The sequence below is a fragment of the Gallinula chloropus genome (assembly GCF_964237585.1).
Source record: "Gallinula chloropus genome assembly, chromosome: 20".
NCBI classification, from domain to species: domain Eukaryota; kingdom Metazoa; phylum Chordata; class Aves; order Gruiformes; family Rallidae; genus Gallinula; species Gallinula chloropus.
In genome coordinates, this window is record NC_140105.1 from 1,757,315 (window position 1) to 1,784,967 (window position 27,653).

The 27,653-nt window shown below is 49.0% G+C and overlaps 1 protein-coding gene across 2 annotated transcripts in view; it reads left to right on the forward strand.

Moving 5' to 3' along the window:
• Positions 1-23,485, forward strand: part of GAS7 (growth arrest specific 7) — a gene marked incomplete at both ends in the record, with an annotated part of 68,454 nt that extends 44,969 nt beyond the window's left edge. For both annotated transcript variants that reach the window (XM_084273494.1, XM_084273495.1), the window contains 10 exons: positions 854-907; positions 6,828-6,917; positions 8,913-9,028; positions 13,033-13,107; positions 16,209-16,287; positions 18,091-18,219; positions 20,104-20,227; positions 21,089-21,168; positions 22,268-22,366; positions 23,372-23,485. In XM_084273494.1, the coding sequence (XP_084129620.1) occupies positions 854-907; positions 6,828-6,917; positions 8,913-9,028; positions 13,033-13,107; positions 16,209-16,287; positions 18,091-18,219; positions 20,104-20,227; positions 21,089-21,168; positions 22,268-22,366; positions 23,372-23,485 (960 nt within the window). The remainder of the gene's footprint in view (positions 1-853; positions 908-6,827; positions 6,918-8,912; positions 9,029-13,032; positions 13,108-16,208; positions 16,288-18,090; positions 18,220-20,103; positions 20,228-21,088; positions 21,169-22,267; positions 22,367-23,371) is intronic.
• Between the last annotated feature and the right edge of the window lie 4,168 nt (positions 23,486-27,653).

A 27,653-nucleotide genomic window follows, 5' to 3' on the forward strand; every position in this document is an offset into this window, starting at 1 on the left:
GTCACGGACAGTGTCCCACCGTGGCAGAGCAGCTTCCAGGCATCCTCCAGGATGCTTTCTTAGACCTGGGCAGAAGCCACCGTGCAAACAAACGCCGGCGAGCTCCCTCGGGCAAACTCGGCCGCGTTTCTTGGAAACGGGTCAAGGGGGAAGAAGCCACAGCTGAGCACAATGAGGAGCTGTAGTGAGCTGGGCACGGCGCCAGGCCTTGGGCACGGCTTCCTAGAGAGCAGCTCAGGGCTGCCCGCTTAGGTGGTCACAGCCCCCACTGAAGGCAGCGGCGGCAGCAGCGCGGCCCAGGCGGGACACCGGCAGCACCGGCCCGTGGGGAGCCCCGTGCGTTCGGCGTGGCCACGGTGCTGCTGCTGCCGCCCGGTGCGTGGTACGCGAGTCCCGGGCTGCGGCCCAACGCCAGCGCGCTGCTCCGCCCGGGCAGGGGCACCCGGCGTGCGGCCCAGCGGCTGTCCCCGGGTGCGGACCCCCACGCTGCGGAGCGGCTCCCGCCGCCCCCGAGCCAGCAGCCCGCGTCATCCGCTCCGGCCCGACGGGGGCGAGAGGCGGAGCCCCGGGCCGCGGCCGCTCCGACGGCGCAGCAGGCGGGCGGTGGGGCTGGCGGCCGCCTCGCCCGGCTGGGAACGAGCTCCGCCGCCCGGCGTGGCCCGGCGTTGGCCGCGCAGTTCAGCAGCGGCGGCGGGAGGAGGCGGCTTTGCGGGAGCCGAGCCCGGACGAGCTGAGCCCAGCCGAGCCGAGGCGCCGGGCCATGGGGTCCGACTAGCGCCCTCCCCGCGCGGACGCGCCCGCCATGCTGGGCTCCGAGAGCGGCCGTGACGATGCTCCCCGCTTGTCTCCACAGACCCCGGGGTCCCCGGCGGCGCCGAGGCGGCAGAGCAAGGAGAGCAGCCTGACGGTGAGTCCGGCGGGGCGGCGGGGACTCCGGCCAGCGGGGCGGCGGGCGGGCTGAGCCTCCTGGACGGGCAGTTGTAGTGTTGAAACGCCAGTAAGTCAGAGCCCGGGAGGCTTCGGGATCCCCGACCTGGGCAGCAGCATCGTTTGCCTTTGTTTCGGGTGGCTCCGGGAGGGCACACGGGCTGCAGAGGTGCTGGCTGCCAACCGGGTGTCCAGGAGAAACTTCCTCACGGGGTATCCCACCCTCACCCCGACGGCCTCAGTGTTTGCAGAGGCAGCGGGACGTGCAGCCGGCTGCTGGGAGGGATAGCTGCCCTGCCAGGGCAGAGCGCTGCTTTCCCGGACCGGTGTCAGGAGGAATTTGGCTGTGCCAGAATGGCCGAGTGAAGGTTTCTCATGGGAAGTACAGGCAAAGGCTTCAGATTCGGTGTGAGGTCGATCTTACGTGTGCACTTAATATCAGTAATTAAATGTAGCTGGCTCAGTTAAGATGCTCTCGGTATGGTGTTTACAGACATTGCTATCTCTTGTGTGCCTGGTGACCTCATCTGGAGCACAGTTTGCACTTCTGGACTCTTCAGTGTGGGACAGATGTGTGAGAACAGGAAGAAAATCAAAATAGGTTAATGAAAGTGGCTGGGAATAGAAGGCTTGATTTAAGAGGAAATAATGAAGGTAAATTAGCAGATAAGTGAATTGCAGTGATAAAGGGGAGGCAGTGAACACGCTTAAAGCTGCAAGCTTTGGCAGGGTGTGAAATCCCTGAGAACAAAAGGAGTAATTTCATGTTGTACGTGATTGTTAAGTGTTTCTGCCAGGAGGAGGTTGCTGTGTACATTATCACATGTGGTCTGATGGGCTGTCCATCAGTGGGCATGATTCCCTGGGTTTCTGGTGACAGGGTCCAGGGCTCAGAAGGAGAACACCCATCTGTCTCTGCAGTGCAGGTCAGTCACTGCCATGTAGGTACAGTTTTCAACAGTGTACTTGGTTGTCAGAACCAGATTAAAACCGTGTTGGGAAGGCTGGATGTCATGATGCAAGTAGGAATCTGTTGGTTGGGTAGATTTGCAGGTGCCCCAGGTCATCAGCTGCAGAGCCCACGGGGCAGTGGGTGCTGGGGATGGGGCTGTGTCCCACCTAATGCAGCTGCCTGCTTCTGAGTCAGAGGGGCAGGAGCAAACCAAGGGCTGAGCAGTGTGTCCACAGGGTCTAGACACGGTTGCAAGGTGGTTTGCAGGGTGTAGTGTGAGAGTGAGAGCACTTGTGCATTGGAAACACTCGCTGCTTACACAGGTGAGGACTTGAGCTGTTACTGAGGGTGGTTTTCATCTTCCTACTTCTTTGCCCATGTGTTGTCTGGTAGTGTCTGCAAAGCAAGAAGGTGTTTTGCCTTATGTCAGGGTCACTGGGTGTGTTTCTCCAGCCAGAAGCCCAAAGCGTTCAAGTGTGATGCATCAGACAGACAAAAAAAGCTAATTTTAACAGCTGATTGCTCCCAGCCATTGGCTGCATCAAGGAAGCATTGTGAAAAACAACGTCCTCATACACAGTGTAAACTGTGAAGCAAAGTACATTTTCCCCTTGTCTCCTAGGAGGTTATATTTGTTCAGCACCATTCCAGCTGCATTGGGATGTTCTGGTTAACAGGGCTGCGGGGCACATCCTTAGCCTGCTGTCAGATGGTTTTTCTCGGTCTGTTGCAGTGCTCAGGCAGAACCTCTTCCTGGAGAGGGGAGTTTGGTGATTAACTCTGGAGCTCTCAGTCCAGCAGACCTCCCTCCAAGCTGAAATCCAGTGAAACACAACCTCTGGACATCAAGTGATGTCCACCCTGGATAGCAGCTGAAGTCCATCTCTCTCTCTTTCACCACTTCCAGCAGAGAAGTGGGAGTTTGTTCCCATCTTCCTAGGAATACACCTGCCTCCTCTACATCCAGAGACACATTTAGGAGCACAGCTTCTCAAAATCCTCAAGGCAGGTGGGAGCTGGAGTGTGTCTCCTGTATATACTCCCCAGCAAGACAAAAGGGTTCTTTTTCTGTGTGGTAAAGAGATGTTACCAGCACTGGGATGTCTGTTTTCTTTGGAAGGGAAACCCCTGCTGGGTTACATCAGAGGCTGTTACGAAACTGCTGCTTGCACAAATTATTGATGCTCACTTGGGAAGCAGCAGTGTAGGTCTGTGATCTGCAGTCTGCCGTGATTTTGCAGTGAGTTTGAACACATACTCATTAATTTTAGGCTAGATGGTTTGCTGTCTGATTCGGGAAGACCTTTCTCTCTGGCCATGAGTTATCTGCGCAAGCTGAAGCTGTAGATGAGGGAGAGTTAAATGGGAGAGGTACAGTGGGGTATCAACTCAAGGACAGAGCTGTGTTCCACTTGAAGAGCAAGAAACCTGTCTTTCCCTTAGAAAACCTAGATAGAAGCCCCCTGTCTCGGGCTTCTTTTGAAGAATGCACTGGTACCATGTCGAGATCCTGCACGACTGGAATAGGCTGCCCAGGGGGTGTGGAGTCTCCATCTCTGGGGATATTCCAGCCCCGTCTGGACACTGACCTGTGCAGTATGAGCTGGGGAGCTGCTCTGGCAGGGGGTTGGACCTGATGAGCTCTGGAGGTCCCTTCCAACCCCTGTGATTCTGTGACCTGCCATTCGTATCGCCTGTGCTGGGCACAGGAGTGGAGGTGTGCTGCAGGTGGGAGAGGGGCAGGTCACGAGCAGCACCTTCCTATTTTCTGTCACGCTGCTCTGCATCCGACACAACGTGATGAACACAGCACAGGGTTGCATGTTCAGCCTGGCAGAAACTGTTGGAAGCAGCCTGCTTTGTCAGGCACTGCCCAAATCCTCTCTGGACCTCTCTACAGACAGACCAAACCAAGAGACTCCCAGACACCTCCAGCAGAATCTTCCCTCTGAAACTGGAGGTGTATTGACCCACTTGGGTAACAGTCAGGGCTTCAGTGATCACTTCTTCCCTTTCCATCATACCACAGCTGCAGCATAACCCTGCCAGCACTAAAACCACGTGCAAACTCATCACATTGAAGCTACCTGGACACAGTCTAAGCATTCCTGAGCTTCCCTGTCCAGGTGGAGTTAAAACTGCCCCAGCCTTTGTGCCTAGGCTCTTCTGAGATTCCCCCCTGCCTCTGCATTTAGCTGTTTTGCCCGAACAGTCCTGTTTGGCAGGCAGAGCCCTTACTTCTAGTGGAGTTGGCCATTGTACTTCAGTTCTCAGCGGAAATGGTGAAGCACATCCTGAGTGAGGCCATGCAGCACCACTGTGCTGTGTCAGCGGTGCTGGGAGCCTGCACGAACCAGGAACAATTACACATGTTTTCAAGTTGAAGAACAAGAACGTTGCCCTGCTTTAGTCCCTTGGCTCACCTGTGGTCTGCTAGTTCATTTCTATAATGCCTCATGTAATAAACATGTAGTTGGTTAAACCTTGATCAAGTTCATCCTTGTTTTACTCGTGTTGCTTGTCAGCATCTTGTTTACTGGGGAGTGCTGCTCCCAACTTCAAAGCCTCCAGAGGACTTTGAAATCCACAAGCTGAATGTACATGCCTGGCCCAACAGAGCTTCTTGCTCCAGTGCACACAGCAGTTGTGCAAATCCCCTGGGCTCACCTCCCTCCCTGGGACTCTCCTTCCAGCACCCCTTCACATCTCAGGCATAGTCAGTGGTCACCTACAAAGTAAGCAGCTCATTTTGCCATCACTGCTCGTGTACTCGTGTGAAATGTGAGCTGGAATAGTTAGCTGGTAAGAGTGTAATGGCTTTTGCTCATAACAGGCAGAAGTATTTTAATCTATTTATTGAGTTTGGTAGCAGCAGGGTGGTCAGTGTTTGTTGCTTGTCTGTCCCCCCCTGCCCAGCTTTGCTGTTGCTGTGTTTTACCAAGCCCATCTCTGGCTGTGCACCTTCCTCTGGCCCAGCGACCCTCTCACATGGCCCTTCCGTGCTGGCTTAGCTTGTTCTCAGAGTCTCTGCTGCTGATGTCTTGTCACTGATGTTGCAAGCTGACAACAGCCATTGTTTTTATAGTTGAATACAGTGGTGAGGTGTTTATCACCTTGGCTGCCCCAGTGGAGCCTGTAACGTGGGTCATAACGCCTGGTTTTCTCTTAAAGTTCTGGGACTCCATAATTAGCTGAGATATACATTGTAATTTGTTTCTTAATGGTAATTACAGCTGCAGCAGTCAGCTTCTGCATGTTTTTGTGTGGGCCTTGTTGGATAGTGAGTTGAAAGACATCAGCACTGCCATGGTGTGTGCTGCTGTTTGAATTTGGACCTTGCAGGCAGCCTGACGTGCTGTCAGGGATGCAGTTAGAGCAGTGTCCCCTCTAAACTCAGCCCAGCTGAGTGTGACTACACTGGGGTGTCACCTAGCAGGTCCCCTGGTGCCTGGGGGTGCAGGGTGCTTCAGCAGGCAGAAACACCAGCATCTTTGTTGTGTGGCCATCCTGCTCCGAACTGGGCTGGTGTTTTATAGCTCCTGATGCGTGGCACTTCTGATGGGGAAGCGTTCTCAGCAGCTCCTCTTGCCTGTAGCTGGGACCATGTACTGGTTAGAGGCTGCCTTTGGCTCTGCAGGCTCACCCAGCCTGAGGACTCATGGTGGAGCGAGAGCCCTGGTCTCCAACCTCCTGAAATCAGAGTGAAGCCTGCTGGGAAGATGCACGGTGTAGGATCTGTCTGGGTTGACAACGCCAGACACCACAGGTAGAGGGTCCTCAGCACGCTTTGGAATAGACTTGGCAAGCTTTGGACAGAGCGTTTCTTCTGTGGAGAAAGCTCTGGCATCACACACAGGCCAGCCACTGAAACCACAGCACGGTCAGGCAGCAGCAGAGCCGGTGTGGGACTGTAGGAAGTGTTGGTTCAGCTAAAGGCTTTGTGTGCAGGGTTTGCACTGTGTCAGCACTTGGCAGCACTTTGCTGCATCCTTTCCGATGCTCGGAACGCCGGTCAGCACTGCCTGGGGGCTGTGCACAGCTGCACCAGCCCTGCCTGCAGAGCTGTTGTTTTGGATTCACTGTGAACATTAACCCATCCCAAAACCCCCAAGCCCATAGAGTTACATCTGTAAGTCTTCCACCCCCAGTTTCTGTTGGTCCTTGGATTGAAGCACAAGCTCCCTTGGGGTACAAAGAGGGGCTGCAATGGTTTACCCTGGTGTGCTGGCAGCGAGCTCTGTGGAAGGTTAACTGTGTCCTGAGCTGTTGGGCAGCACGTTCTGCAGGAGCTCTTCACTCCCACTGTGCTTTTATCAGGGTACATGTTCCAGGGTGATAACTGGGTGAGCACTGGTAACTTTTTAATGCCTTTAACACAGCACAATGAGTCCCATCCCTCAAAGGGTGGTGGGGTTTGTGTGCTGGAGGCTGGCTGGCTTTAGAGAGCCCCATTCCTTTTTGCAGGGAGCATCACTTTCATCTGGAAAGGTTTCTGGGGCAGATGGAAGGGCTGTACACTGAAGAAATAACACATTTTTTGGTAATCTTGTAAGAGACTAACACAGCCAAGATTTCCTGATGAGCTAAGTGCATTTGGTGCTCTCTGCTGCTCAGTGTTCCTTGTGTTGGGGGCTGCTGGGGGTGCTCCACGTCAGGATTTTTACCCTGGGATCTGGGAGAATTCCCTGCATGGAGCTTTCCAAATCAAGCAGCTCTTGTGAAATGGGTAGTTCATTTTCCTCTGAGATGCCACTCCTGCTTGCTCAGAGAAGCTCTCTGTGAATTCTTAGTTGCTGTTTCCATGCAACAGCAAATTTTTCTTCGCTGACAAAGATTCACTGTGAATTTTTCTGATTGGAAGTGCCTGTATATAACCTTCCATTTGCTTATTTCTCACCAACAGCTAAATTTTATTACCTTCTAACTCTCTTTTGCCTTTTTTTTACAGATAAACTGTGTGACTTTCCCCCACCCTGACGTAATGCCTGAGCAGCAGTTGCTGAAACCTTCGGAGTGGAGCTACTGTGATTATTTTTGGGTAAGTAGGCAGCCAGCCACATGCCATATTACAGCTCCTGAGATTCAAGAAAAAAGTGGAACAAACAGCTTGATTTGTGGTGCAAGGTGAAGGAGAATTTGGGCTGTGTTAGGGCAGCACCAGGGAGACTGAGGATGCCAGTGAAGATGAGGTGGAAACCATCTATCTAGTCTCAGATGTGGGCGATTATCAGGATTATGTCCAGAAAACCAAGGTCAGCTGTCAGGGGATGGTTTTGGTCAAGAAATTGGGAAGATGTAGGACAAACTACACATCTCAAAGTGCCTCAGCCAAAGAACTGTGCAGCAGGAGGAGGGGTGGAGAGGTGGCTGGCAGGGAATGTTACTTCAGTGTTTCTCCAGGCATGGGAGCTGGGGATGCACAAGGAAACCAGGGGGGTCACGTTTAAAATAAGCACATACTTACAGACTTTGTGTTGAACTGTTAAACTCAGCCCCATGAGGTGTTCTGGATGCTGGGTGGTAAGTGACATTTTTAAAGGATGGGCTTTGTGGAGGGCAGGCCCATTGGCAGGTCCTACATGGAGTAGTTTCAGGCAGCCTTCAGCATGGGAAGTCTCCAGTGCCACATTCCTGTGTGTGCCCCATCTCATGCTTATCCAACAGCCCTTCAAGTGTGGGGCTGGGAGGGAAAACTCGTCCACTGGAAAGCTGGTTTTTGGGAGGTGAGGGGAGTACTACCTCAGCAGTGAGGATTTTATGAACTTTACGTGTTTTCAGTTCTCAGTTGTTGAAGCTTTTTAATTTTTTTTTTAAAAAGAGTTTCCCTTACAAAAAGACACAGGTGTTGGGGGCACAGCAGCACGTCCCTGTGTGTGTCCTCAGCACTGGTGGGAGGACTCATGGCAGTCACTTGCTAACATACACTCACACCTTGCCAATGGCCACGTTACCAAACCATCAAACTCTCTTCCAGTCTTCTCATCCCAATGAGCAATTAATCATCAGTGGGGTATAGGCTCCTTTTTTGCATGTGTCTTACAGAAGTCACTGCCCTGCTTGGATCTTTCCATTGAGGCTTGCCCACTGCTTGGCTTGCTGGGTTTAATAACACCTTGCTCTCTATGAAGCTCCCCATAAAGCTGCCTTTCTCCTGCAGACTGTTATCCTCCCATAGCTCTGCTCCCAGGACTTCCTTCTTGTCATCCATGGTCTCCCCATGACTCCCCCTCTTTGGATCAGCTCCTCCCGCTGTCCCAGTTGCCCAGTACCTGCTGTGGCATCCTGCACGTCTCACACTTTGGGTCACCTTTCTCCGTGTAAAGGTGTGGCACCCAGGGTATTGGAGCCAAACCTGTAGCTGTTGGGGGGTGTTCTCCAGGCCTGTGTGTGGGAACAGAGTGGGAAACGAAATTCTGAAAGAGGGAAAACCAGAGAGAAGCAAGAGAAGGAAGGGGCAGCAGAGAGAAGGCACCACGGATCCTGTAGCAACGCTGAAGTCAGTGGTGCAAAGGGTGGGAAGGGCTGTGTAAGAAGCCATGAGAGATAGGATGTGTGGTGGTCATGTAGTGAACAGACTGCTGGTTTGCCCTGTATTGAAGGTTGTCTAAAGCTCCATTAGCCCTGGGAGGAGCAGCAGTGTCTGCCCCTTTCCCCCAGCACTTCCCTGGTGCTGCCTCCAGGAGCCCTTCTCCTCCTCACAGGGCTGAGCTGTCAGGGCTCCCTGTCACCAGTCAGCCCAGGCTGGCACAGGAGGCCCAGCTGCTGCTTTGGCCCCAACACACCCTTCTGCTAGCTAAAGATAACTGCAAAATCTCCTTTTTAAAAAAATAAAAAGAGGAATTAGAGGAGGGGAAAAGAGAAGGTGTTGTACGTTCCTCTGAGATGGACAGAGGTGCTGTGGCCATCAGCTGTTACCAGAGGAGGGCTCTTTGGACGCCTGTTGCTTGGAGTCCTTGGGCAGTTGCTGCTGGGAATTGCATGTCTGTGGTTCTCATCCCCATATATTTTTGCTGAACTTCCTTTTTCCTTCCAGGCTGATAAGAAGGATTCACAAGGGAACAACACAGTGTCAGGATTTGAAATTCTTCTTCAGAAGCAACTAAAAGGGAAACAAATGCAGAAGGAAATGGCAGAGTTCATTCGAGAAAGGTAATTAGCAATTTACTGTCAAATTCACTGTTTATGACAAGTTTATTCCCCCAACTTAGATACTCCTTCAGTACATTATGACATAGCTTAAACTGTGTAACAGACATGCTGCTAATTCTTAAAGAACATTTAATATTTCCTTAAGGTCCATCTTCAGTCCCCACCAGCTCTCACTCATCTCTCCTGCTGCCCCTGTCTCAGTCGTGCTGCACCCAGCCTGTCTGTGTAGACAGAGGGAGCCAGGAAGGTTTTAAACTGCAAATTCAAGGAAAAAACCCATGAACATGGGGAAAAAAAAACAGACTAGAGATGCAATTTAGAAAGAAAATATTTTGTCTGAAAAATAGAGCAGCAGTTTGTTGCCACGGAGCATAGGCAGAGTTTCCTAGGGGAAAATGTAAAAACACATCACTTGGGACTTAGATGGGTGTGGAGTTGAACTGGTTACAGAGCTGAACTTCAGATACAGGCACTGAGAGTGAACCCAAAGTCATGAAGGGAGATGTTGCTACCAGAAAAAGCCAGAATGCTAATAACCATCTGTTGCTCTGCTGCCTTGGGAAGCGCTGGGAACACCGAATAAGCAGTTGATAGGTGCTCGGTTCAACCATGTACAGGAGGTGATGGGAAGTTATGACTCAGAAGTAGTGTCACTGTTAGTTGAAATTCCTTGTCATGTGTCCAAGCCAGTGTAAATCATCTTGAGGGTGACTCTCAAAACTCAAGAACAGCTCAAAAGGTGCGAGCTGTGTTTACTCCCAGAAGAAAGGCAGAGCATGCTGATGGGTGTTCTCTCCTGGAGGAAATTGCATCAGTTGAGGGAGACCCCCCTGCAGTGCTGTGTCCAGCTCAGGGATCCCCAGGACAAGAATGGCACAGAGCTGTTGGAGCGAGTCTAGAGGAACCACAGAGATTATCTGAGGGCTGGAGCCCCTCTGCTCTGGTGACATGCTGAGAAAGCTGGGCTGGCTCAGCCTGGAGGAGAGAAAGCTGCTTCTGGGGAGAGCGCTGAGCCCCTTCCAGTCTCTTTGAGGGGCTCCAGGAAAGCTCGAGAGGGGCTGGTGCCCAGGGCAGGGAGGGACAGGCCAAGGGAAATGGCCTTCAGCTGCAGGAGGGGGATGGAGAGGAGCTGGGAGGCAGAAATCCTTCCTGGGGACGGTGAGGGTGCCCTGACACGGGGTGCCCAGAGAAGCTGGGGCTGCCCCTGGATCCCTGGAAGAAGGACCATTCTGAAGAAAGGGAAACTTTGTGTGAAATGAGAGAGAGCAGCTCTGACACTGGGAAGAGGCATGTTTTGCCCTCAGAAGTGGAAGAAGTAGGCATGTTACAGAAGAAAAGACAGAAGAGATTCACTGTGTCTTGGAAACAAGGTGTGGAATCCAGTGTGAAGAGGTTCTAGATGGGAGTTTGAAGGTGAGAGTGTTTTTCCTTCTCTTTGGAGCAATGATTCAGGATTGCTCTGTGTGGAAAAGGAGGATGGTGTAGACCTGGAGACATTACTCACAGCAATGAGAGCTCAGGCCATCAGGGAACCTTTGCCTTCCCAGCTAGGAGGGGAGAAGTCCTGATAAGATTTCCATGATGGCCATCAGGTGGCTTGGGGAATACAAGACCATGTTTAACAAGAGATTTTCATGTCTCCATCTGTATGACCAGCCTTCTGGAGGTGAGGTTCAGACAGCTAATAAAAGTAGCCTTGAATAAGCTGGGTGGAGACACAGTAAGATTTCTTCATTAAATAACCCCCAAGAGGCAATGCTAGCTGGAATTTAGTTTCTTGGGTAGGGGATTTTAAAGGAGCAGCTTGTAAATAGCAATCTTAGACTGAGCAATTCTGTGTTCACTGACTTCTTATTGACAATGGTAGGGTTATAATGCAGGCTTTGAGGTTTAATAAGACAAAAAAATAAAGGAGGAAGATAATTAGTAAATTGACTGAACTGAAAGATCAAGGGTGTGGGTGTAAAAGGAGGGAAGATTTCCTTGAAATCAAAAGTGAAAATATGGTCCAGTGTTGGTACTCAAATAAGCATTCCAAAACACAGTCTGCAGGCTGCCCTGGGTGGCATGGAGCTGTGAGGAGTGGGTTTAGTACAAAAGGAGCACTGCTGTAGGCTCCTGGCCAATTGGGCTGGGCTGGGCTTGGAAAATGTAAAATCAGTAGCAGGTTATTTAGCCCTTGAAGAACCACAAACAGGAGAATGAGTGTAGTGAGTGCAGTGAAGATGTGTCTGCCCAGCTGACTCTGATCTGACCGTGTCAGCACTGTGTGTAAGGGGGAGAGACTATTCCAGTCTCTCCTCCCAGCTTCTAGTACCCAAACCCTGGGGGATTTCCAGTTTCCCTTAGATCTGCCACGTTAAACAGATACTTGTAAACACCTTCCACTGCTCCTCTAGTTGTTTGGAGTATTTTTATATATTTATATCTTTATATATGTTTATATATTTATATATATTACGTTTTTCTATGAGCACTGCACCAGTTTGTAGAAGACTCTGCAATTTCTGCACTACAGAGACAGTAATTAAGCTTTCATTGTCTGATAATCTCATTGTTGCCCCCTGACCTGGAGAACCAGTGTAACAGGACTCACAGTCACTGTCTTCACAGTGTGACACTCGTGTTGATGCCTGTCAGGTATCCTCTATCACCTTCTCTCCGTTTTCCCTGTGTTGTCTCAACCTATTTAGTCTCTTCTTGCCTGGCAGTCACATCAGATCATCTTTGCCTCCCTTTGTAGCTCTCCAGTTCTTCTTCATCCATTAGAAGATGGGATGACTGAAGGTATTTGTGTGTGGGCACTCAAAGTGCCTTATTTCAAAAGAAACACCGTAAAAGGGCAGGGAATCTGCATCCCAGGAATACACATTCCAGTTGTAATTAATAAAATCAGGACAGACTGGGTCAAAATGAACTTAGAACCTGTATTGCCTCTGGCTACATCCTCAGAGTTTCCATACAAGTTAGCAGAAACAGAAACCTTGGGGGGTTTTTAGTGTCAAGCTGGAGTAACAACGAAAGAGCCAAGTTCTGGGCAGGCTGGGGAGCTGAGCAGAGAGCGATAGCAAATTCAGCCAGGGCAAGTGTAGGGGCCTTCACCTAGAGAGGAATGACTCCAGGCACCAGCACAGGTTAGGGGTGACCTGCTGGGAAGCAGCTCTGTGGAAAGAGACCTTGGAGTCCTGGTGCAGGACAGGTTGCCCATGACCAGCAGTGTGCCCTTGGGCCAAGAAAGCCAACGGCAGCCTGGGGTGTATCAAGAAAAGTGTGGCCAGCGGGCTGAGAGAGCTTCCTGGTGACAGGATGCCAGACTGGGGTGGAACAACTTCTTTCCTACAATTGGGGCTCTTAAATAATAACTAATTGACCTTTTCATTGTTATTTTATGTTGACTCCTCCTTGCCAGGCAGTCTGCCCTATTAGTGCTGTCTGCAGTCCAAGGAGCAGTGGGAATCCCAGGGCTGTGGCAAAGCTGGGACTGGTGAGGAGACATCTTCACTGGCTTTGTCACCTGTGAAGGGGAGGAGGATGAGTTCAGTGTCCTTAGGAAAGATGCCACTCAGCCCCCCAAACTTCACTTGCATTTCTCCTGTATCACTCCCTGTGTTCCCCCATCTCTGCCTCAGGGATGTGGGACCCCACACTCAGCTCCAGACTGAAACACAAGCTTCTCAAGTGAGCCTGGTTTTGTGGATGGTCTGTGTGGCACACAAGAAACACTCTGTCCTTGTTATTTGCTCTCTAGAGCTGGAGCTTTTGCTTCTAATTTTATGCCACATGGTGTCCTCCATGTACCCCAGCTCTTACCATTGCGATTTTAGCATATGGAGGGGAGATGGAGCCTGGAACTGGTGCTGCCAAGTCCTGGAGACTGAAAGGAAAATTCCTATGGCAAAAGCTGTTAAAATGCAGAGAAATTTTTTAAATTACATGTGTGGGTTTCTCCCTTAAAGCTTACTTACTGCTGTCTTTTTATTTTCTCTCTCTCTCTCCCTGTGTAGGATAAAGATTGAGGAGGAATATGCTAAGAACCTGTCCAAACTGTCTCAGAATTCCTTGGCTTCTCAGGAAGAAGGGTAAGTGTGTGTCTCTGACTGTTGCAGAAGACAGGAGCTCTGACATGAAAGGCATTCCTCCCACACAGATGCATGTGTTTTTCTTGAGCTCTCCCATTGAGTAGAGGTTTCTGTAGTGTGGCATCCTGGCTGTACTGGGGAAGGTGGAATTGCTTTGGAGTATTTTTCTTTCAAGGGTGTTCCTGATAAATTTTTAGGAATATGTATATAAAACATTGCATTTCTAGTAATGTCTTTGTGTGATCCTTGTTCTAGCCAGCACTTTCTTTAGGGATCAGTAAATATAAGTACTGAATTACTTTGTGGAAGAGTATATGGAATATATATGCTGCTGGAAGTAGATCTGTAGGGTCAGGCTAGTAGAATTGCAGCAGCACAGGCAGAAGGAGGACAAAGAAGTCTCTTTTCATCATGGATCTGGCTCTCCAAGAAAAGCATCAGCTTGTCCCTTACAGCATGTTCACACTTAGGAAGTTATTAAGCAGGTATTAGGCAGTGCACTTCAGACTCCTTCCCCAGCAGTGAAAAGACAGGACTCCTGAAGGATTGGAAGGTGCTCGGTGTAGCTGTTCCAACACAAACCCTCTGAGCTCTGAAAGCCAGGGCTGGACATGACTATTCTCACCCTAGTTCTGACATGGTGTGTCTCTGCTGGCAGTGAAGCTCCACAAAGTGTTTGTTCAGCTTCCAGGAGGCAAGGACAAAAATTGCAAGAGGCTGACGAGGCTGTTACATCTCTAACCACCTACACTGATGATGCTCTCTGTTCCTGTGTCCTCTTTAGGGGTGTGTTAACCCACTCCTGGCAAAGCTGCAACCACTTTCTTCCACATCCTCCTCCCACTTTCTCCTACACCCAATAGGAGAAGGGGGAAATGCCTGGAAACATGAAGGGGAAGGAAACTAGGGGACAGTAGGTGGAAACAGAGGGAAGGAGTACTAAAACATGGAGAATGTTGAAGTAGAGAACTGAAGGGGACATGGAGTAGACTGCAGGAGCACTGTTCTGTCATGGATAAAGATGTTGAACAGGACTGGACCCAGGGCTGAGCCCTGGGGAACACCACTTGTGACTGGCCTCCAGCTGGGTTTAGCTTCATTTACCACTAAACACATCAAATTGGTGGTGCTACTGAGAACTGGGCAGTGGGAGGAGACCTGAGGGTGGGACGACTAGAAAAGGAGAAGCATTGAGAGCACTTACTGAGGTGAAACAATCTCAGGTTATTCAGCTGTGGTGAACAAGATACTTGAGGATTCCACTCACTGGAGCAGCATCAGAGACTGCAGATGATTATTTTGAATTGCAGATGACAGGCAATGTGTCAGGCTGTCAGGAAGGGGCAAAAATGAATCTTTGAAAAGGGGCTGAGGGGAAAGAGAAGGGTCCAAGAAATTGCAGGTCACTCAACTTTATTTGACCTCTGCAAAGTTGTAGACTAAGCCATCAAGCTTTCTAGAAGCACTTGTGGAAAACTCAGATGAGGAGCAATTACTGTGGATGCAGAAAGAACAAACTAGCATCAAAGTAACCTGAATTCCTCCAGTGATGGAGGAACAGAACTTGTCAGCTTCATAGCTCTTAATTTAAGATGGCTTTGTGCAATGGGCAGTTCTTGTAGGCAGGGAAGAGAAACGTGGCCTAAATAAAGCCTGAGGTGCAAAACTGGGTTTGAAATCATGCCCAGTACAGTAAAGTATGAAAAGTAGCTATGGAGCAGGTATCCCAGAACCACAGAGTCACAGAATCACAAGGTTGGACAAACCCTTTAAGATCATCAAGTCCAACCATTCCCATCCTGTGCTAAACCAGATCCCTGAGCACCTCATCTACCCTCTGTTAAACACCCCCAGGGTCTGTGACTCAGCCCCTCCCTGGGCAGCCTGTGCCACAGCCCCACAACTCTGCCAGGGAGGAACTTTGCCCTCCCAGCTGAGCTGACCCTGCCCTGGGGCAGCTTGAGCCCATTGCCCCTTGTCCCATCTCCTGTCCCCTGGCTGCAGAGACCATCGCCCACCTGTGCACACTGCTGGCTCATGGTCAGTCGCAGTCACCCAACACCCCCAGGTCCTTCTCTGCCTGACAGCTCTCCAGACAGTCTCCCCCAGCCTGTAGTGCTGCTCGGGGTTGTTCTGTCCCATGTGCAGGACTCTGCACTTGGCCTTGTTAAACCTCATCCCGTCCAGCCCATTAGTCCAGTCTGTCCCTCACAAGTCCAGGCTTTTTCCAGTGTTGTTGTTAATGAGCTGTGATAGAACAAATAAAGGGTTTATTGTAATCAGAGGGGAGCCAGAGCTGGGCAGGATGGCTGGAACACTTGAAGAAAAGATTGCAATGCAGAATTTCCTTAAACTAGAGAAATTAGCTGCAAAAAATGAAACTGCCTTTCAGTGAGGACAAAGTACCAGGTTTTCTACTTTCACAGGATGTGAGAGATACAGTTACATAACAGCTTGTGGGAGAAGGATCTGGCTGTAATGAATCACAAGCTTATTCATCAACAACTTCATGCTGTTGTCTAAAAAAGCAGCCGTACGGAGATGTAGAAGAGCGTCTCTGTTACCAGTTTAGCAACTGGAAGACCTCTGCCTAAAGATGGTTTTATGACACTTCAAGAGGAATCTAGGCTGTTGGAGAAGGCTTAGAGGAGCATCCCCAAAGTGCTGTCATATAGAAGATCATTTGTCTGGAAGAAGAAGAAGCTGGAGTAATTTTCCAATGCTAAAAGGCTGCTCCAAGGAGAAGTAGGATCATCTGTTCACCAAAAGTAGGGTGACAAGTAGAAGAGACAATGGAGGAACTGTGTCAGTGAAGATTCATTTTAAGGATTAGAAAAGAAAAAACTGTTCCAGTAAGGGTAAGATACTGAAGTATCTTGGTTATGGAGACTGGGGCATCTGTGTTACTGGAGGTTGTTGTGACCAGTGTTTTCAAAGCTCTGCTGGATATAATGCTGATCTCATTCTGCCTTGGTCACAGAGGCTGGTTATCTCCTCAGATTACTGCTGTCACTTCCATGGTTTAGCTGAGCAAGATACAGTCCCACACACTGTACCAGATCTCTCAGGGCACTGCTAACTGCTGCTCTCTTTTTTTTCAGCACACTAGGAGAGGCATGGGCTCAGCTGAAGAAGAGCCTAGCTGATGAAGCAGAGGTTCATCTCAAATTTTCTTCCAAGGTAAATATAATAGTTATTCCTTTGGCAAAGATTCCTGCCCTGTAATTGATGGGGATCTCCCTTCAGTGGGGAAAATACACATGTTGCAGTTTTAGAGGAATTAATAAGCTGTTGAACAAACTTACTGAAACCCTGATCATTTTTCCTGGCAAGTCATAATTTAATTGATCTACCTGATGAGTAAGTTAAAACACATCTAACCTTAGGTGTCCACAAAAAGAAAGGAGGAGACCTTATTCTAGAGGTTATTCACAATAGACTCTACATTCTAGCCTCTTCAAGTAGATTTTCCTAGATCTGGTACAGATTCCTTCTGTAATCAACAGATTCTCAACAAGAATCTACTGTACCTGTCTGGAAGTAGGAGAACCAGGACTCTGACTTCTTTGTACTGTTTGCCTTTCTGGAAAGTGCACTGGTAACTTCCTTTGTGTTATTTTTGGACCTTCTCTCAAGTGATGCCCAAGGAGATTTCTTGTAGAAATTATGGTATTTATCTGCCTTTTTCCACCACATGTGACATACTCTCACGTCCTGTTACATTATGCTAACCTCTGTGGGTGATGGAGTTCAGTACAGTGGCAGATATCTCAGTACAACAGCCATGTTCTGGAGGAAAATTACAGCTCTGTGCTGTTTGTAAGTGATTATGCAGAGGTTACTCAGGCAACCGGCCGCTACCTTGGAAACCCACTGCTCTGCCTCAAACTTCTACTGTAATTAGTGAAATACTTTTTGCTCCCCATTGTCCTCCAGTATTGTTTTCTGAGAGGAAGAAGTGCACCCTGGAGTGGGGTGTGTGTAGGCAGGCAATGTATAGGGGCTGTTTCATTATTTTACTTCTCCTTAAACCCTCTATAGAAACTCCTGTAGCATCCTCTGAGCTCTCCCTGCTGTTCCTGCACCTACTTTGGGAGTTCCAATTCTAGCTTTCTTTTATTAACAGGTCTTTAAACATATTGATTATTGCTATTACTTTCAGATAAGTTATTCTTGGAAGTAGTAGTTATATTTCTCATTGGTAGCTGAATGAAACCAGTCATTGCTGGCACGAGCAGTCAGTACAGTGCAGAGCACATCAGGACTATTCAAACATGAGCACCAGCCATGAAGATGTTGAACACCACCTGTGGCAGTCCTGCTGCTGTTATTTTGAGGGTCACAGATGGGTTGGAGAGGTCACAGTGCTCTCATGGCACTTGGAACACTGAGTATTATCACAGTGCTGCTAATGCCTGTGCAGACTTGCATGGCAGCAGTAGATTCTAGAAGCTGTCATGGCTCTGAGCCTCTTCTCCAGCTCACTGATTATCCCTGGCAGAGCTGCAAGAGGTGAGTTGCACTGGAACATGGACTGGTTGAAGGCACAGCCCACTGTCACCACAACCCAGAGTCACCTTGGTGCAGGCAGGGTTAGCAGCTTGAATTGTGTGTTTCTTTAAGCAAGGTGCATTGGTGAGGGCAGAATCAGAGCACCTCAAGTAGTGATGCAACCTGCAGCTGGGTCTTGGGTGTAAGAAGGGAGATGATTCAACAGGGAGAAAAGACAAGGTTCTGTCTGTCTGCTCTCTCAGTAAATACTCCCTTAACAGAGCTGTCCTGCAAAGGACAACAACAGCAGCTTTGCAGCAGCTTCCCTCTGATCTCTCTTGGGGAAGAGACGTGTTTCTGTATGACATTGCCTTTGGTCACGGTGTGTGTATTACCCAGAGCTCTCTGTCCTGAGCTCTGCTCAGCAGAAGAGCCAGGAATCACTGCCCAGCACATCATTATTGCCATTTCTTCCTTTGTTTTCATTGCCAGCTTCAGAGTGAGGTAGAGAAGCCCCTGCTCAACTTCAGGGAGAACTTCAAGAAAGACATGAAGAAGTGTGACCACCACATTGCAGACCTGCGGAAGCAGCTGGCCAGCCGCTACACAGCAGTTGAAAAGGTGGGAGCAGAGAGCAAACTGGGGAGTCTGGGGTGCTGCTGGGCTGGCCAGAAGCACAGCTGCCCTGTGAAAAGTTCCTGTTTCTCCAGAGAACCACAAAGGTTTCTGCTGAGGACTTCCTACTTTCAGATGTCCTGTACTGGGCTCCTAACATGGTTTTGCTGCTTAGCTGAGATTTGGGACACTGGGGGCTGCAAGCAGGGCTAATGGGGTGGGTTTTTTCTTCTTCTTTATCCTTCCTCTCCCAATTTTGGACAATATCATAGAATGACTTGGGTTTGAAGGGGCCTTTCCAACCCCTCTGCAAGGACACCTCCCATTAGACCAGGTTTCTCAAAGCCCCATCCAGCCTGGCCTTGAACACCTCCAGGGAGGAGACATCCACAGGTTCCCTGGGCAGCCTGTTCCAGTGTCTCACTGCCCTCACAGTGAAGAATTTCTTCCTTTTATCTAGTCTAAATCGACCCTCTCCCAGTTTACAGCCATTACCCATCCTCCTATCATGACATGCCCTTGTGAGAAGTCCCTCCCCAGCCCTTCTATACACCCACTTCAGGTACCAGATAGATTTCCAAGGCATTTGATAGAAATAACTCCTTGCTCTTGTGCATCTGGAAGCCACAGCTATTGCCCCCCAGATTTAAAGCCCTTGCCTTAGCACAGCAGCAGGGTCAGCCCAAAGGCTCACCTGGCCTAGTCTCTTCTTGTACACATGGCCTAAAGCAGACAGACAGGGAAGGAAGCCACATGGCAGCTCACAAACCCTCCCCCTCTCCCTGCACCTCCCCTGAAAAGCCCAGACAGCAGCAGCACCCTTGTATCAGGGGAGGTTTCAACACCAACATCAAGTAGCTGAGGTGGTGATGTAGGGATGGTTACACCTACAGAAGTGCTCTGGAGCTGGCAGGGCATGGGATGCCTGTGCCACAGCAGCCAGGACACTGATGCCAAACGCTGTACTCAGGTACTTGGGCATCAGCTGGAAAGAAGAATACCATGCTCAGTCCCCCCAGAAGGTTCTTTGGGCTTTCATTAAAGATCAGGGTGCCCATGAGGAAGTTTGCCATGGGACAGAATTGTTGCAGGATACACAAGCCTGTAGGTACACAGGGAAGGTGTTTTTCTGCAAAAAGCTAAGTTCTTCACAGCTTTATCTGCAGATAAACAATCCTCAGTGAGGATGCTGAAAATCATTCATTAGAATAGCCTGAAGAAGGAGGAATAAAATAGAGGGAGAAGCTATGTCTGCGGTGTGCCTGAGGAAGGAAACTTCTCACCAGATTGCTTTCCTGTAGCTCCCTCTAGTGACCTGCAAGCCAAGCACAGGGGCTTTAAAATCGAATGGAAACAATTCCAATGCTGCAAGAGCCTTGTAGCTGCCACTGTAGGAAACTGCCAGGCTCCACCAAACAGAACTGTCCAGATTTAAACACTGGAACTGGATAAAGAAAAAATGTGGCCTATTCTGTAACAAGTCCATGCAAAGCCAGGTATTGTATGTATCCAGCTGGCTGGAGAGCTGTCAGGCAGAGAAGGACCTGGGGGTGTTGGGAGACTGCGACTGACCGTGAGCCAGCAGTGTGGCCAGGAAAGCCCAGGGCATTCTGGCTTGTGCCAGACCCAGCGTGGCCAGTAGGGCTGGGGAGGGGATTGTGCCCCTGTACTGGGCACTGGTGAGGCTGCACCTTGAGTGCTGGGTCCAGTTCTGGGCCCCTCAGCATCAGAAGGACATTGAGGTCCTGGAGCAAGTGCAGAGAAGGGCAACCAGGCTGGGGAAGGGGCTGGAGGTTACTGATAGCTGCTTGTGTGGAGGGGGCTGGGTGGCTAAAGCAGCCTGCAGCTCTTCTCCTCACAAACACCTCCCTCTTCTTCGATTGCTCCAAGGCCCGGAAAGCCTTGACAGAGAGACAGAAGGATCTGGAAGTGAAAACACAGCAGCTGGAGATGAAGCTCAGCAACAAGACAGAAGAGGAAATCAAGAAGGCGAGACGGAAGTCCACCCAGGCAGGTGAGTACTGGTCTGCTGGTGGCCAGAGGTGAGCACAGCCCCATAGACAGAGGGAACAAGGTGGGATGCAACTGCCCATCCACCCCCTGATTCTTGTTTTTTAATGTTGTGCTGCAAAGTCCAACTGAACCATTCTAAAATTCAGTTTATCATGAAACCCTCTGAAGAAACAAGTGCAGTTTTCCCAAGTCAGGCAGCACAAAATCAGGATTTTGATATTTGGGATGAGAACAGTAAAAGAAGGATGGATTGTCCTTTTGATTTTATTGCTTTTTCAAACAGTTTGGTTGCCACCCCAGGTTCTAAGTCCAGGAGAGACTTCCAGATGCATTTACTTCTTTGGCACTTGTTTGGTTTGTGGAGCCCTGTTCTTAAAGCTTAATTCATCCCCAGTTGATGTGTAAAGACTTTTTTGCCCCTAAAAGAACATGATGACTTTAAGCCTTGGACCTGCAGCATCAAACCATCAGGGAAAACGAACTCCAGCACTACCCATTTCCCATGTGGATTATTTTCTTCTCTCTGTGACCACTGTTTTCTTAAGCTGAAATAACCTCCTTTCAGAGTGCTGGGTATTTTGTACAATACTACTTAATGTTCCTGTTTTCCTTTTAAAATCTTGTCTTTCCCCCTCATTCTTTCTCCCCTGTCTTATTTATCTTTCACTGCACATTAAATGCCTGCATTTTGTTGAAATTCTGTTGCCTGTAATAAAGACAGAACTGCCCTCTGCTCCTCCAGCACTGACCTTCCAACCCTTGGGGTCTGTCTAATCTGTCAAAAACCTGATCTGCAATCTCCCCCTAAGATCCCTAATGCTGCCTGGAGAAGTTTAACAAGCTGCTGTCTTGAACTCTGCAGGAGATGACCTGATGCGCTGCGTGGATCTTTACAACCAAGCCCAGTCCAAGTGGTTTGAGGAGATGGTGACCACCACCCTGGTATGTCAATCAAGCCAGCATCTCACATGTATAACACTGCAAAATTCTCATGGCATACAACATTCACCACTGGGGAAAACTGGTGGTAAAACTCCCAGTGTATTTCCAGTTCTCAGTTCTAGGAAAAACTGAGATCATTAGGGAAAGGAAGGAAGGAATGATTGTTTCTCTGCAGAAGGCATTAAACCAGTTCAGGGCTGCTTTGGGGCCATAACACTGGAATTGTCCTCAGGAAGGATGAAGTAATGCACAAGGAAAATAAGGAAAAATGCAATAAATCCCTGAGTCCCTTTATCCAGGAATGGATTTTTGTATCCCCTGATTCTACACTTTCCTTGTGAGTATTGCCAGCCCAGGAGAGCCATGATTTAATTGCTGTTGTTCTGTTTCTCTGAAGATAACACAGCTCACAATGCTCACCCTACAGGCATATACCTTTGGAGTCACCAGGATGCCAGGATACAGCTTTGATGTGCTGTATTCCATTAAATACTCTGGGTTTAGAGCTCTTCCCTCATGTCATTCCTTAGACCCCTTCTGGACAACAGCCAGTTGCTTCCAAAAGTGTGAATTAAATGTCTTTTCTTAGAAAACTTAGAACCCACCTACCCTTTCAACTAAAGCATTGCTGGGTGCTGTTTACTGCCAGCTGAGCAAGGTGGGGACTTGTCTCAGCTCATCATCTGTTGAAGACAGAAAACTGCTGTTACAGGTGGCTTGTTAGACCTGGGTCAGTCAGGCTCTCCAACCCGACACCCCAACACTGTTCCCTGCTTCCCCAAGGAGTCCCTGTAGCTTCTAGAGCTAGCCACAAAGCATGCAACACTTCCTGCAGGAAACAGATTCCCTCTTGCTTGCAGCATCCCTGAAGGCAGTAATTCCTCTCTTTATCTTGGTTAAAGAGTTTTGGAAAAGCTTTGACCCTCTTTCATTAGGCAGAGGCTGAGGAGACTTTGCTTGATGTGTGAGCTCAGCTCCAAAGCGTGACCCTGGGGTGTCTCTGTGGTATCTCACAGACTTCCAGCCTTTCATGTGCCTTTTTTCTGGGCCTTAAACCTCAGCTTCCAAGAAAAAAAAACCTGTTTCTCTTTGTGTCCAGGAGCTTGAGAGACTAGAAGTTGAAAGGGTAGAGATGATTCGGCAGCATCTTTGCCAGTACACGCAGCTGCGCCACGAGACAGACATGTTCAACCAAAGCGTAAGTCGCCTTTTTCTCTGCTTCCTCTGGTCTTTTTTCAGCTGAATAGAGTGGTCCCTGTCCTGACCTGTACCAAAAGAACTGCCACCCTGCAGTTCTGCCCCTCCAAGACCCTCTGATCATGTTTACATTTCATACTGCTGGATCTCAAGGCTGAGTGAGCTGGGGCTGTTCAGCCTGGAGAGAAGCCTGAGAGGGGATCTGATCAATGGGTATCAATAGCTGAAGGGTGGGACCCAGGGGGACATGGGCAGCCTCTTCTCAGTGTCTGTGGGGACAGGACAAGGGGCAATGGGCTCAAGTTGGAGCACAGGGTGTTCCTCACCAATATGGGGAAGAACTTCCCTGCGAGGGTGAGGGAGCCCTGGGACAGGCTGCCCAGGGGGTGTGGAGTCTCCTTCCCTGGAGATATTCCAGACCCATCTGAACACCGACCTGTGTGACTGTCCTAGGGACCCTGCTTTGGCAGGGGAGTGGACTTGACCTCTGCAAGTCCCTTCCTGCCCCTACAGCTCTGTGATTCTGTGATTGAGTTATGTTTGGCCACCATGATCCACTATTAGCTTTCCCAGCCTGATTTCCCAGCATGATGGGAGGTGATCTGTTCTTCCAGGGAAGATGCTAATTGGTTTCATTGTTGAGGGAGGGAATATGTATTTTTTTATCTTATTAAGAAGAGGCCAGATTTCAACTATTACAATACAGGGGATGCCACCCTGAGCACACAGTTGTATTTGGTGTAAGGTAACAGGTTGCAGGGCAGGAGTCAGAGACCCACTGGCTGGTGCCTGGCACAGGAAGCCTGTCACAGCTGGACATTAGAAGTCTGCACCCTCTGTTTCCTGCTAGGAGGCTTTGCATTCAGGTCTGAATGCTGTGCACTGAGTCTTGTGTATGTGCAGATGCAGTGTAGGCATGCCCAGAGCTGCTCTGTGCTTCAGAGCAGTGACTGGCTTTGCTTGACAGGCACCCCTGACAGTTTGACTCTTCTCTTCTTCATTTCAGACAGTAGAGCTCGTCGATCAGTTGCTTCGGAAAGTGGATCCTGCCAAAGACAGGGAACTGTGGGTAAAAGAACACAAAACTGGAGACATCCGACCTGTAGACATGGAAATATAGACTGATCTCTCTTTGTATGTGACAAGTCCACTGAATTAACCAGGCTAATGTTTATTTTAGGGGTCAGAAGAGCATAGGGAGAAGGTTGTTCCACTGCTGGACACCTTGTAATTTATGCCTGTGCAGGCTCTCTGTTCCATTCAGTTATTGAAATGGTCCTTGTTGTCTCAGCTGTAAGCACCAGACATTCCAGGGTGAAGAAACCAGCCGTGTGCTTCCCACCAGAGGTTCCCAATTGCACGCAGCTTCCAGAAGAAACCTGCTCTCTGAGCTCTCTGTTCTTCAGTGACTTTGTGCTACATCTGTTGCATGACTCTCTTTATACAGTGTGTTACAACCACCACGCAGTGACCCCCTGGCCGGCGAGTAGGAACTCTTGGAACATGATGCATGAGGCAACCAAGTCCTGATTGTGAAGCCCAGGTCTGTCACTGACTGCTTCTGTGGCCATAGGCAAGTCAATGAACCCTTCTGGCTCTCCCATCCATAAAGCACATTGTCTCACAGTGGTGTTGTGCAAATGATTTCACATACCATGGCAGTGATGACCCTTCTCCCATAATCTGTGGAGAAGTCTCCTGTTCTTCCTGGTTTATACTCCTTCTCAGGGATACATGAACCCTTTAGCATCATGACTTCTGTTCTAAGCCAATCCATAAGGTTTACCATCACCATTATTTATCAGGAAAGACTCAGTTGTGCTATACCTACCTCATCAGCTGTCTGAGTACCCTCAGTGATAGAACGAGGTTATATACCAAGGAATGAGACATTCAAAACCTCTCCTGCTTATGCAAGATGTTTTCTCACAGAATCTCCCTAAAGACAGTCCTCTAACATTTTATTTCAAAGCCAGGTTGAAATTGCCCTTTTTTGGTGCATTCAGGTGAATGTTACAGCCTTTGGGTATCATATTTGTCCAGCCAAATTGTGGGGTTTATATTTTCAGAGCCTGATTTTCAAAGGTGCCATGAATATGTGATGCTAGGTTGCATTAAATGCAGATGTAGGTGCCCAGCACTTCTGCACCATCGGGGTCTTAACTGCAGGTTTTTCTTTGTTACCCTTACCACAAACTACCAAAAATTCATCCCTGCTCTTGGCAGATAGGGTTATGTAGTGTGAAGACTGATTTTTGGAAGGGTATTCATTTACTTCTGCTGTTATTTCTGATAGATTAGTCCATGTTGCTGTTCATATATTTTTCTGCATTTCATATGATGCTGAGGTTCTTGAGATTCTTGCTTTAGATCCAGCAGAAACCTTGATTCTCACCACTGTGGCCTTTACTTAGTGTTTACTGTGTTGTCATCTAGTTTCCCAAACCTTAGCATTTCATTAGACTGACAGTTGTGCTCTGTTTGAGCTGTTACCATCCTTCTTTCCCCAGAATTGCATCCTTCTGTCCTACCAGCACTGTAGGTCTCAAAGTGCAGCCTCACAGTGCTGTGATGGTTAGGTCACTGAGAGTTAATATTCCCCTTTACAAATCCAAACTGAGACACAGAGCAGTCTCACCTGAAAGACAGCTTTAATACAGCTGCTGTGATGATATTCCTGGTTTGTCATTTCAGGCTGAATTCTCTTGCATTTTCCTGTTCCCTTTTTCTCAACCATCTCTTTGCCAGTCTGGATTCATCTCAGCGTCACAGATGCCTCTACAACCCACTTCTTTGCTGTGCCATGAATCTTTATAAGCCTTTGCACATTGACAGGTGTGATGCCATGACTGCTGCATGCTCAGCATCCCTGGTCCTGCTGTGACACCTCCCATCCTGCACTTCCATTACCTGCTTCTGAACTTGGAATTCCTGGTTTATTCTCAGTATTGAAGGAATCCAACCTTATTTATCCAACACACTCCTAGTAAATCTCTCCCAAATTCCTGCAAAGATCATTGTGATACAAAGGAAACATGGTTTGCCTAAGCCTTGCATATCCCTGGAGCTCAGTTAGAATGCATGAACTTCCCTAGACTCTGCTTCTGCTTTTCAAGCAGGGAGGTCTCATGATGATGTCTCTCTTTCAGTCTTCCTGTTGGTTCACTCTGTCATATCAATTTCCTTTGCAAAGCAATGTGTACTTCTATCTCTACCATGCACTTTGGAAGACAGGCACTTTTTTATTACAAAACCAAATCACTGGTGCAGGGTGAGTTCTCAGAACTTCAATGGCCAAAACCAACTGGAGCACTTCAAGAGCCCATCTCAGGTCTGTCCCTGTACTCTATATTGTAATTACAGTGAGCAGTCTTGACTGTGTCCTTGTTTGGATTGCAAACCAAGCTAGTTGTGCACTTTATACAGTATTCTCCTTTAAAAATACCTGAAATAACCTGTTACACTTTCTTTTCCCTCTCTCTTCAAAGATCTGTATTATTTTCTCTGTTTTGGACTGGAATTGCTGTCCATTAGCACAGGTTTCTCTGAGGACTGAAATGTATTCTGGTTCCTCCACTAAGGTGTATTTAAGCTGCTCTCAGTTCTTGGTAACTTTTTTTCCCTTTTGTTTGGTTTCTGGACAGTTTTCCTGCTGTGTTTTTTGGTCCATGCAGAAAGTTGCAGGAAGGTGGGAGCTGCACAGAAGAGTAATTCCCTTCATCACAGAAGAGTTAATTCCCTTCATGGAGTCTGTCTCCTTTCTTCACTTCAGTAATCTGAGGAGAGCACTTGCACCAGACTGCTAATCTTTACCAAGCCCAGCAAACTCTCATGGTGCTGCTCTGCTGTGGGTGAGATGCTTCCCCTATAGAGGAACTTCAGACTTCTAGACTGCTTATAGACTTTAATCTGTAATCAGTGGAAGTATCAGAGGAATTTTCCTGGTGCTTGTAGACAGTTTCCAGTTTCTTTCCCACAGAAGATGATATTCCCTTGTGGTGTGACACTGCAGACAGTGGGATTGGTGTTGCCTGATTTATTCCCTTCTGTGGCTGATGGATCCCTGTGTCCTTATTTACATATTTACTCCAAGTTGTAGTTGTTCCATGAGATCTGCACTTCTCACCTGCTCTTGGAACGTGCTCAGCACTGGGATTTCTTGGAGAGTGTGGAGGTGCTGAATGGCTTTGAAAATCAGGCTGACAAATAGACATGCACAAGCCTCCTTTTTTCCCCAGTAATGAGAACCTCTGGTTCTTAATGTCCAAGCCTTAGCTGCTGTTCATGCAGCTCCCAGCAGCTCCATGAGTGACCCTGTGTTGGGCCATGGTAGGAGAGCAGCTTGAGCACATGGGCTGATGCTGCTGCAGAAACCCAAATCCAGAATTAAGTGAAAAAGTGGTTCTGCCCAGCTGTTTCTTCAGTCACACCCAGGGAGAAAAAAAGCACTGCTTACCCAGGTGGGTTCTTCACCATCAAGCACCTTAAGAAACCCAGACCAGCACCTTGAAGGTCCCCCTGGAATGAGTAGCTGTGACTTCTTGGTGTGATCAGTTGATTGTTTCTGTTTTCTGGTAGCCAGTGTGCTCACTGGCACGAGTCCCTTGGCAGAGGTGGCAGTCAGGGGTCCTGGAGACAGTCCTGGCCACCCATTCACTGCTGCTGTGTAAGGACTGAGCCTTCAAAAGACAGAGTCAGCAAGGCAGTTTTCAAAATAATGGGCTTTCCTGATCACAGACCTTCCTGATCTTCCTGATCACAGTCTGGAAGGTCTGTAGGCTTTTTTTTTTGCTGCTAAGCATGTGTTCCAACAGGAGAATGAGGTCCCCAGGGCTGTGGAAGCGTAGCTGTGAAAGGTTCTCACTGTGCTGGTGTGCCTCCTGTACCCTGCAGGGGTGGGGAATGGCTGATGGGTGTCCTGGGCACAGCAGCTCTCCTGCCAGAGCCTGCAGGTCACGTTTGATTTGGGCAGTGGTCACAAGCAGGTCAGAATTCAAGCCAGACACATTGGGCAGGACAATATTCAGCTGCTCCAGTGGTGTTTGAGCTTCTCAACACGAAGCGTTGGTGTCCCTCAGACCCCAACAGCTCCAGTAAGAGCCTCATCACTCTCCAAATTCTGCTCCACACATGAAAATTGGTGGTGAAATGTCCCCTGGTACCTATTGCTCCATAAGGGCTCCCCAGCCAGCACCTGGCTGTGCCCTGGGACACTGGTGATGGCAGTGTGACACTGGTGAGCACGGGCTGGTTTTGGAGGTGCTGCCCTGTGCCAGGCTGGGTGTGCA